At 51.0% G+C, this 11,396-nt stretch overlaps 2 protein-coding genes across 2 annotated transcripts; one reads left to right on the forward strand and one right to left on the reverse strand.

The window, feature by feature from the left end:
* Positions 1-700: 700 nt before the first annotated feature.
* LOC311216358 (olfactory receptor 14C36-like) lies at positions 701-1,402 on the forward strand (the record flags this gene model as incomplete). Its single annotated transcript, XM_084297902.1, has 1 exon — positions 701-1,402. The coding sequence occupies one exon, from the start codon at positions 701-703 to the stop codon at positions 1,400-1,402; it is 702 nt and encodes a 233-aa protein (XP_084154028.1).
* Positions 1,403-8,207: 6,805 nt separating this feature from the next.
* Positions 8,208-9,134, reverse strand: LOC311216360 (olfactory receptor 14J1-like; the record flags this gene model as incomplete). The annotated part of the gene is made up of 1 exon (XM_084297904.1): positions 8,208-9,134. One exon carries the CDS (start codon positions 9,132-9,134, stop codon positions 8,208-8,210), a length of 927 nt encoding a protein of 308 aa, XP_084154030.1.
* Between the last annotated feature and the right edge of the window lie 2,262 nt (positions 9,135-11,396).

Genomic DNA, 11,396 nt, shown 5'->3' on the forward strand with positions numbered 1-11,396 from the left:
CACTTATGTGCTGGAGAAATGCCCGGGATTTCTGTTTTAGAAAAACTCAGCAGGTGTGGTAGGTCAGTAACAACAAAAAATCTGACCCTATAAAATGAAAATTAAAAAAAAATCATATATATATATCTGTTGTGAAGTTGGGTAACCGGGGAGCAACACTGGGGCAAGGTTCTTTATTATCAGGAGTGAAGTGAGTCTGAGATTGCCCCATGTTCCACCTTACCTCTGGCTATTGGGCATAACTGACTCTTGCATTGAATACAGAGGAGTCCCCTGCTCCCGGGGATACCCTCAGGCATCAGGAAGAACTCAGGAAAGATACCTACCAAATGTCTTCCTGGAAATGGACAATTTTCTGGCAATTCTAAATGAGAAATGGGATGAGTTTTTCTCTGATGAATCTGTTGTACATTGTTACTATTCTTTCTCTTCTTTGTTCAGGATCACATCCCCAAAAAAGCAGATGTCCAACAGAAGCACCATCTCCGAGTTCCTCCTGCTGGCATTCGCAGACACGCGCGAGCTGCAGCTCCTGCACTTCGCGCTCTTCCTGGGCATCTACCTGGCTGCCCTCCTGGGCAACGGCCTCATCCTCAGCGCCGTAGCCTGCCACCACTGCCTCTACACCCCCATGTACTTCTTCCTCCTCAACCTCGCCCTCCTCGACCTGGGATCCATCTCTACCACTATTCCTAAAGCCATGGCCAATGCCCTCTGGGACACCAGGGCCATCTCCTATCAAGGATGTGCTGTACAAGTCTTCTTTTTCGTCTTCTTCTTTGGTTCAGAGTTTTCCCTTCTCACGGTCATGGCCTACGATCGCTACGTTGCCATCTGCAAGCCCCTGCACTACGGGAGCCTCCTGGGCAGCAGAGCTTGTGCCCAGATGGCAGCAGCTGCCTGGGGCAGTGGCTTTCTCAATGCTGTCCTGCACACGGCCAACACATTTTCCCTGCCCCTCTGTCACAGCAGTGTTGTGGATCAGTTCTTCTGTGAAATCCCCCGGATCCTCAAGCTCTCCTGCTCAGATGCCTCTCTCAGGGAAGTCTGGGCACTTGTGTTTAGCGTTTCTTTAGTCCTTGGTTGCTTTATTTTCATTGTGGTGTCCTATGTGCAGATCTTCATTGTGGTGCTGAGGATGCCCTCTGAGCAGGGCAAGCACAAAGCCTTTTCCACGTGCCTCCCTCACCTGGCCGTGGTATCCCTTTTTGTCAGCACTGTCATGTTTGCCTACCTGAAGCCCTCCTCCATTTCCCCTGCATTCTTAGACATGGTGGTGTCATTTCTGTACTCGGTGGTGCCTCCAACAGTGAATCCCCTCATCTATAGCATGAGGAACCAGGAGCTCAAGGATGGCTTGAAAAGACTGATTACTGGAGATGTTTCACAATCAAAAACATAGCCCATTTTTTTCTGCATATGACCCACAATACATTGCAGGCTCAAGGTTTGTTCTGTTATCTTGTTGTCATTTTTCTTACTCTGGAGAGCATCACCACCAGCTCAGAGATATACAGTGCATCGAAGGAGGTTCACCAATGGCTGGCCAGTCCACTGCTCATTGCTCATCTCATAAAGGCTCCCTGGGAAGTAGGATGTCCAGGAGAAGAGCAGGGCCCCCTGCAGGTTCATGGGAGATGTATAAAGGGAAACCCATTGCTGCTGGTGCCAGCAGGCATATCATACACACAGAGAGAGATGAACACGAGCGAGCACAAATGCCATCAGCCATTCCTACAAGTCTCATGAAGGCCAGTGGGGCAGACAGTGTCATGAGGTTAAGTAACATGCCCTGGGAAGGCACCTGAATCCTGCTCTGAGATGTGCTTCCTTGAAGCAAGGTCCCTGTGACCATTCCTCATGCCGTGGGGCATCTCAGAGGAGGGCAGAGCAGGGCAAAGCACTGCAGGGCTGAGGTGCCTCCCAGCCTCTGGCAGTGGCTGCAGGAGCCAGAGGGACACTGCAGGCACTGCAGTGCACTGTGTGTGGTGTGCAAGGCAGAGACTCGTGTCTCTCAACAGTCCTGTGTGTATGAGGAGCGTGGGAGGCCAGCTCAGATGTGGACACCTCACAGAACACTGCCGTTGCCCTGTGTGACTCCAGAACCAACGCCCAGTGTCTCTGTGAGATTTCTGTAACCTCCCTCTCACAGGCTCATTACAGATACCCCTCTCTGCTATGTCACACTACTCTGCCTTTCTGGACCAGGCCATCAAGCGTTTGGATCAGAGAGATTTCTGGGGACTTGGAAAAAGCAGACAGCAAACTTGTCTTCAGGAAGGACAAGAAAAAGGACTGGGAGATTTGCAGTTGTCACCTCTGCCCATGGGAACATGATGGGGAAAGTCCTGCCACAGGTGAAGCAGTAGGGGAGGGGAGAGAAGGGAATGTGGTGAATCTGGATTTGGCAAGGCCTTTGCCATAGTCTCCTGGAGTCTCCCTTTAGCCACATTGCTGATATTCACACTGAAGAAGGGGATGAAGTTGGGGGGGGGAGAAGTTGGCTGGACATTAGTAGTACAAAGTGCTCCTGCCAGCCAGTTACCAGCAGCGCCCTTCAGTCATGGGCACTTGGGCCAACACTGTTGACCCTTTTTTATCTCCCTTTATGTTGGCATGGAGCACTTTTCCCAGCCTTGATCTTTCCAACATGAGTTGAAACAAAGGATCACTGAGTATTCTGAAACTCAATACCATGTTGTTGTTGTTGTTATTATTATTATTATTATTATTACTTTCCCTCTGAAGCACAATCACAGAATCATACAATGGTTGAGTTCGAAAGCACCTTGACGATCATCTAGTTCCAGCCCCCCTGCCATAGGCAGGGACACCACCCCCTAGATCAGGTTGCTCAGGGCCTCATCTAACGTGGCCTTGAACACCCCCAGGGATGGAATATCCACAGCCTCAGCCACAGCATTCCACTCCCTGGAAGGCAAGTCATCAAGCCCCATAGACTTGTACTTCTTGAGCTTCTTCAGGTGGCCTCAAATCTTCTCTTCACTTACAACAGGTGGGAATTTGCACCCCCAGCCACCAACTATGGGTTCAGGGAATGAAAGACTTGGGAAGCCTGACTGGCAGGGAAGACTGAGGCAAAGACGTTGTTGAGTCCCTCAGGCTTCTCCATGTCTGTCATTACCAGTTCACCCTTCTCATCCATCAGATGGGGTACAATCTCCTTGGCCTTTCTTTTCTGAGCAAAGTACTTATAGGATCTCTTCCTGTTATGCTTTTCATCCCCAGATAAGCTGAGTTCCATCCATGCCTTGGCTTTCCTTATCCCATCCCTGCACATCCAAAACTGAAACATGTGAGAGGGCCTGGGAAAAGTAACCCTGGATCCACAGAAGCCATTTGGGAAACAAAACTTGTAGGTAGGAAGTGTGATTTTGTGGAGGTGTAGAGCTGATGGGCACATTGTGCAGGATGCGCCTAAAGACCTTTGTGTCCTTTTCCCTCCTGACTACAATGCCACTTCCTTCTCAGGAATGGAGGAGCCAACAGAGGTGAGACAGATACACTGAGATGGTAAATGTCATCAGAAAGCTGATCCCAGTAAGATATGGGGAGTTCAGGAGCAGCAGTGAGATTATGGGGTGGTAAGAGGAGCATGGCCAGCAGAAATTAATGATTTCATAGAGGTAAGAGCATTCATGCAATGCCAGTAGTGCAGTAAGACTGACTTAAAACAGTCACATATGGCCCTTAACTTACTTGAAACAGTAATTTTATTCCCCAACCTAAATACTAATATAATACTCTGAAATGAAGCAGTTTTCTCTCTTGATTACCCTAATCCCTTCTGTCAACACTAACATTAAAATGCTCTATTTAACCCTAGACTTCTTGGCAGACCTAAAACATCCCTAAACCACAAAGCTTGTCTGTACCTTAACCACAGACCTGTCACCACAAGCAGAACACCAAACACTCCCACTAAAACTTTGCTTAATCTCTAACCCAGAAAGTGAAAAAGAGGTACCGAAGAGACGAGAGTGAGCTCAGCTCTGTCTCAGGATCTCATGGCCCAGCAGGAGGAATGTGACTGTGGCAGTGACTGTGAGGTAACTTCTGTCTCTGCACATGATAGGGCAGCAGCAGGAATGTGTCACAGAAAGGGACTGTGAGGTCACTTGTGTCTGGAGGTGGCAGGTCAGCCTTGACTTCTCCCTGGGAGCTGCACTTTTGGGCTGACATCTGGCAGTGGCCCTGCTAGGCCAGCAGAAGGCACCTGCTTGGCATGCTGACTGGGGGATCCCCTCTGCCTCCAGAGCCAGGACGACCCAGGCAGAAAGAAGGCCCCAAGATGGTTTGTCCTGTCCCTTCTGCTTGAGTCCATGAGTGGGCAGCAGCAGGAGGCACAAGGCTTGTCTGTGTGTAGCCAAGAAGCTGCAAGGCCAGCAGCAGGCCCCTGGCTTGGAAGCTGCTGCTGAGTATCTATGATGTGACCTTAGCTTCACTTTTCAAGGAACAGCTGGTGAGGGTTGATGAGACGGTGAAATGATGGAAATGCTGGGATGAGAGCAAGGTTGTGAACAGAGATGGGTGTCTGCAGACTTCCAGGAAATAGGACAAAGTGTGAGACAGCATATTAAAACGTGCAGAGGAAAAGGCAGAGAGTGCTGGCAAGAATGGAAGGCACCAACAGCCCTGTCACTTTGGCTAGAGCTTATAAGAAGATGACATATGGTCATTGCAATGTAGCCTCTTTGCTTCCTTGCAACCCTGTGCAGAGGAAGGGTGGTGTCATACCAGTGTTCTTCTCATGGCATCACACTGCCCACCACATTCCTCAGACCTCCAGGAAAAGTCCTGAGCCAGACAGGGGGATGCAGGATCTCCCCTCACAGTTCCAGGGGTCAGGCCTTGGCTCTTCTGCTTCACCAAATCCAAGAAAGACCTTTCTCAGCACAGTGCTTTGCCTGTCTATAATCATGGCCTCCAATTGTCTGCCCTAAGCAGTCCCTGGGGAGGCCTTGTTAGTAACAGCCCTCAGTGGGGCCCATTCATACTCCAAGTCACTTCAGCTTTTCCTTTTGAGTTTGTTTTTTTCGCACAGTTGCATCATTCTCCTCTCAGTACTCCTCTCAAAACATGCAATGGAACTCATTAAAACACAGAAACTCCTAAGGAGCCATGTCTCTCCCACCATTTTCTTGAAGTATTCAAGACTTGTTCAGCTAATTGGAGAGCTTTCATGTTGTAGTTAAGGGGGAAGATTTCAAAGAGCATCTAATAAAAATCTTTCTTCATTTTAAAGGCTGAATTTTGTTGTGTTTCAGTTTAGAGCATCATTCTGCTATAGGTATTGGTCTAGGTTTTGACCTTTGAAGCCCTGTTTAGGTGGGAAGACCAGGGTCTTTCCTATTTCAAAACAAACAACAGGAAATCATGCTGCAATTTAAAAAAAAAAAAAACACAGTTCAAGTTCCTAATTTTATTGCCTCCAGTGATGTTTACCTTCCCAAAAGGATGACTGTACATGATGTATTTTTCAGTGAGTAATAGGAAATTTCAGATAATTGTGTTAATATTAATCCATACCATACTAATTCAATGATAATCGATGAGGGTCTTACTAAGGAAACCATTAGAAAGACTGCTGAGAGATGGGCGACCTTGAACTCACTGAAACTCCAAGCAGCAACTGGATTGGTGAGAGTGGTCTGAATGATTAAGAAAAAGGGGAGGGCAAACCAGGAGAATGATGGGAAGTGCATAGGTCCAGACAGGAAGCTGGGTCCAGACATTCAGCTCTCTGACCGTAAGCAACCAGGGAAAACCTCCAGTGACCCCGTTGTGTTTCAGGCACTTTCTTGGACTGGCAGATGTCAGAAAAGACCTGCAGGAGGCAGGAACCCTTTGGGAAAATCAGGTGGAGCCAGGTGGAGTTCCCAGGGCACCTCCACTGCCAGCAGTGGTCTTTGTCCCTGTAACTGCAGCCCAGTCCAGCACAGCAACACCCCTTCAAAGACAAACCTCTTCTTCAGTGGGGTCCTGGGATTGACCTAGATCTGAAATGGCCACTGGAAACCTGAGATACTCTCCCTTACTTAAACTAGACACTTGAACATCTGTTGATGACCTTCCTGGGTCACCTTTAGCAAACTCAGGCTGAAAAACTCAAGTATAGCATGCTTCAAATGGCTGAGGCAGAACACATCAGCTTGCCCCACTTTGCAAATGGCCCCCGTCCAGCTAACATTTTGAAAGCAACAAATACGGAATGACCCGTGAGGTCAATGTGCAGAGTAAGGGAAAGTCACCCATATTGTGCTGGAGCAGCAGAAGGCAAAAAGCATTGCATTGTGCCTCAGAATAATTAAGGAGACCTAATCCAGTTCATCCATGAAGAAAAGCAGAGAGAAGGATGTTGAGTTTGGCCTAACATGAAGAAGGATGTGCATCACTGCTGAAGGAACTGGCATTTTTGCTATCACCAATGTGAATTACACAAGCACCACCGCACCTAATGGTAACCTGTCCGCGCTGGCTTAGTATTCCCACAAAGCAGGGGAAAGGGAGCTGACAGCCAAGGGACACATTTAGGTGTGGAAGGTGGGGCCCAGCAGAGACAAGGAGTCAAGGCAGTGAGCTGGAGGAGGCCAGCAGAAGCAGCTCAAGGGGTGGTGCTGCTGGTGTGGACACGTTTGTGGCAGCAGCCGGAGTGGGCAGCAGCTGTGCGCAGGCGAGGGGAGGCCAGGAAGCGCATGCCAAGAGCGCTCCTGCCAGCAGAGCCAAAGCCAGGGGCACAGCCTGGCCGCGGGGCACAGCCTGGCCCTGGGCTATCATGACGGCCCTGTGGGTCCTGGCATGCTGTGGGGAGGGGACGAATGCCCTGGGCCCTCTTCCGGCTCTGCCCAGAGCAGCAAGGGCCCAGAGTGGCCTCCTCTACCCTTCCCCTGCAGCTCTGGGCTCCCTTCACGCAGCCCTGGCTCTGCAGCACCAAGCCCTGCTGGGAGCCCTCCCCTGCACGCTGCCACCACTCCCTGACGCTGCTGTTGCCCTCTGCCGGGCACTGCCCAGCCCAGCCCAGCCCCTGCCCACCTCTTCCCACCTCCCTGCCCTCTCCCCAGTCCAGCAGCACAGGCTGTGCTGGCCCCAGGGCAGTGCCCACCGCAGGCTGCTGCAGGGCTCTGGGCACGGCCCCCACAGCCCCAGCCCCTCGCAAGGCACCGCAGCTGCTGGCACAAAGGCGGCTCTGGGCCTCCCCAGCAGCCCCCACACTGGGGCCAGCTCAGGAAATGGAGGTCCGTGAAGCTTCAGGAGCCCTGCTTTCTTGCCTGGGAGATCCCCAGCACACAGTGCCTGTGCCCCGCAGGGCCAGCCCCGCTCCCCAGGCCAGCACAAGAGGCCTGGCCCAGCCACAGAGCAGCTCCACATTCCTCTCCAGGTTGCCATTTGCCATCAGACTCAGCAACTTCAGGATACTCCCTGGGCAGTCAAGGCCAATTATTGATTGCTGACCATGGCTATCCAAGAAGGGAGTTCCCAGTCCAGCACTACACTGAAATTCTGATCCACAGTGAAGCCCAGAGAAGTGCGGGGCCCATTCATGCAGCAGTTCCTTGGGTATATTCCTAGCACCAGCTTTGGAAGAGCTGTGCAAAGAAAGACTGTCAGCAATATACATGGAATCTCAAGACTTAGTCAAATGCAAGAGTACAAGAGAAGAACGCAGAAGTCAAAAGAGAACAACAGTGACAAGGCCATGTCCTGCTGCTGGCCATGGCCATGGCTCCAGGGAAGCAGCAGCCCCGGCCCGAAGGCAGCAGAGAGGCAGAGCCCAGCGGGCAGTGAGGGGCAGCCCCGAGGGCCAGCAGGGCTGCTCCTGCATGTGGCAGCTGGGCTCTTGGCCCTGAGCCCCTCCTGCATGCTGGGGCTGCTCCCCCAGCTCCAGTTGACACGGGACCTCTGACCAGTGCCATTCTGAATGTATTTCAGATGCCTTCCTTATTGTCTTTATTCACAGAGGAAACCTAGCTCTACAGGTACATGAGATGACTGTGTTAAAGTAAATAAATTAACATACTTCAGGTTAAAAATTCCATTATTCAAATAAAAATTATATTGAAAAAAATGTTAAAGCATAATAATAAAAATTGTCCTGTCAGTTTCCCAAATAACTTATCAGTCCAGTTAATGTTTTTATTTACCATTATGTATTATGACAGTAATAATAATGACCACAACACTGATGCTTAAGAAGCATGTATAAAAACAGTTTTAATCAAAGCATTCTTGAGCTCCTGGTTCCTAATGCTATAGATGAGAGGATTCACTGCTGGTGGCACCACTGAGTACAGAACTGCCACCACCAGGTCCAGGGAAGGAGAGGAGATAGAAGGGGGCTTCAGGTAGGCAACTGTAGCTGTGCTGACAAACAGGGAGACCACAGCGAGGTGAGGGAGGCACGTGGAAAAGGCTTTGTGTCGTCCCTGCTCAGAGGGCATCCTCAGCACTGCCCTGAAGATCTGCACATAGGACACCACAATGAAAACAAAACAACAAAGGACTAAAGAAACACTAAACACAAGTGCCCCAACTTCCCTGAGGTAGGCATGTGAGCAGGAGAGCTTGAGGATCTGGGGGATTTCACAGAAGAACTGGTCCACAACATTGCCTCGACAGAGGGGCAGGGAAAATGTAGTGGCCGTGTGCAAGACAGCACTGAAAAGGCCACTGCCCCAGGCAGCTGCTGCCATCTGGGCACAAGCTCTGCTGCCCAGGAGGCTCCCGTAGTGCAGGGGCTTGCAGATGGCAACGTAGCGGTCATAGGCCATGATGGTGAGAAGGGAATACTCTGCTACAAACAAGAAAGCAACGAAAAAGAGTTGGGCAGCACATGCTTCATAGGAGATGGCCCTGTTGTCCCAGAGGGCATTGGCCATGGCTTTGGGCAGAGTGGTGGAGATGCAGCCCAGGTCAAGGAGGGCGAGGTTGAGGAGGAAGAAGTACATGGGGGTGTGGAGGCGGTGGTCACAGGCTACGGCACTGAGGATGAGGCCGTTGCCCAGGAGGGCAGCCAGGTAGATGCCCAGGAAGAGCGCGAAGTGCAGGAGCTGCAGCTTGCGCGTGTCTGCGAATGGCAGCAGGAGGAACTCGCTCACAGAGCTGATGTTGGGCATTCTCTGACATTGGACACAGTTGTCTGTTGAAGAGAGAAGACAGAACAGTTAGAGGAGGCTTCTCTGAGGAAAACCTATTGCAAGTTTTGGAGCACCCCCCAGCCTGAGCCTCTCTTTGCCGGAGAACCTTTCCACACCTCCCTTACTTGAGTTTGCAGAGGAGTCCTTCCTGCTGTTCATCAGGGGGAAGCAGGGATATGGGGGAAACTCTAGTTCAGTCCACTGATCAGGACATTAGAATTCGCAGTGCTGTTTCAAACAATGCATCTCAAGGCAGAACAGGGATTCAGATGCCACTGTTGAACACTGCTATTCTCACCTGCCCTGTGTCAGCCCTCTGTGAGCTGCAGGACCACCACACTCAAGTGTTTCCCTGAGAAGAAACAGCAGACAGCTGAGAGCAGAGAACCCCCAGTCCAAGTGCAGATGGACAGAAACCTCACCTTGTCTGTGCGTTGTGAGCAACTTCTCAGCTCTTCCCTCCTAGCAAGAGGTGTAGAGGTCATTGCCCTTATTGCACCTCATTGCAGCTTCCCACAGACAGCCATCAAGACGCAAGGCCATGGTGTTAGCATGGAGGTGTCTTCTCCTTGGGGCACCTGGATAACACAAGGATGCCACAGGAGAGCTGCATCCTGCTGGAGAGCAGCCTGCAGCCCAGGAGGATGCCCCATGAACAGAGATGGATATCTGAAAGCTGGAGTGTCCCATATCCCAGCTGCACCCCCTGCAGGGTCTGGGGGAGGCTTGGCCACTCTGCTCATGGCTGCCCAGGGGCACCTGCCTAAGGGCACTCCAAGGGGCTTCTGGCAGACTTCCTCACTTCGCACCGCAACCCAGCAGGACTCTCAAAGCCTACTGCATTGCCCACTGCCCTCCCAGAAACAACACCCAGCAAGAGGAGACCCTTCCAGGACCTGCAGCTGCATGGCCCTGCAGACAGACCCTTACCTTGTCAAGGGCTGTGCAGGTTTCTCCTGCAGGCAGCTCTCAGCATCCTCCCACTGCCAACTGCCTTCAGCCGCTCTCTCCTTCTCTCTATGTCTGTGCTTCTGTGTCTCTTTCCTGCTGCGCTGTGCAGAGGAGCTGCTCCTGGGCACAGCTGTCTCTCTGCACCACGGCCCTCTTGCCACATTCTCCCCTTGAGCCCAGGAGCCCGGCCCAGCTCAGCAGCACAGACCTAGCCCAAGGCACTGCAATCACCCCTCTGGGGGCTTTGCTGGTGAGCCCAGGAACCTCAGGCACTCCGAGACAATTGAAGACATCTCTCCAGAAGTCCAAGTCAGAGGCAAGTTTCCTGCAGTGTCCCCCTGAGGGCCAGCACTGACACAGCCTCCCTTGGAGCTCGTTAGAGCAGAACCCTGGAGGCAGTGAGGACAAGGAGACAAAGGCTGTGTGAAGGTGACACTGAAGTGTACATAAAGTGGATTTGTTTCACTAAGTACCAGGGTACAGACAATAATGAATGATTTAAAATTTGAAAATACAGAAAAGGAAGATAAAATAGAAATTAATGTTAACAATAACAATGACAATAGCAATAACAATAGCAATAATAATATGTACAAGGCAAGTGTTGCACCATGCAATTCCTGAGAAGCCCCTCACTGATGCTCAACCTATCCCTGAGCTTTGGTCCCACTGACTCTGGCCAGCCGGCATCGGGATCTCTTGTGCACGTCCCTTGACCTTAATTTCTTTTAGTGCAAAATCAGCTTTCAGCGGAAGTTGGAGTATTTTCTTCCCTTTCTCAAATACTCCCTCTGCTGTGTCACCCCACCCAGTTATGCCATCGATGTAGTGCAGGTGCTCAGGAGCTTCCTCCTCTTCCAGGGCAGTCTGGATCAGTCCATGGCAAAAGGTAGGTCTGTGTTTCCTGCCCTGGGGCAGTTCGTTCCAGTTTTCAAGCAGGCTTTGGCCTTCACTCTGCTGGCAAACGGATGGAGAAAAATGCATTACTGGTATCAGCTGTGGCAAAACACTTGGGTGCCTGTCGTGGTTCCGCTCGAGTGGGCAGCCAAGCTCCACCACAGCCGCTCTCTCACTCCCCCTCCTCAAAGAGGAATGGGGAGAAAATATGTGAAAAGGGCTCAAGGGTTGAGATAAGGACGAGAAAATCACTCAGTAATTATAGTGACAGGCAAAACAGACTCAGCATAAGGAGATAGTAAGATTTATTGCTTATTACTAACAAGTTAGAGAAGTGAGAAACAAAGGAAAGAAACCAAAAGCACCTTCCCCCCCATCCACCCTCTTCCACCT

Source organism: Netta rufina (genome assembly GCF_964035555.1).
Source record: "Netta rufina genome assembly, chromosome: 18".
NCBI classification, from domain to species: Eukaryota; Metazoa; Chordata; class Aves; order Anseriformes; family Anatidae; genus Netta; species Netta rufina.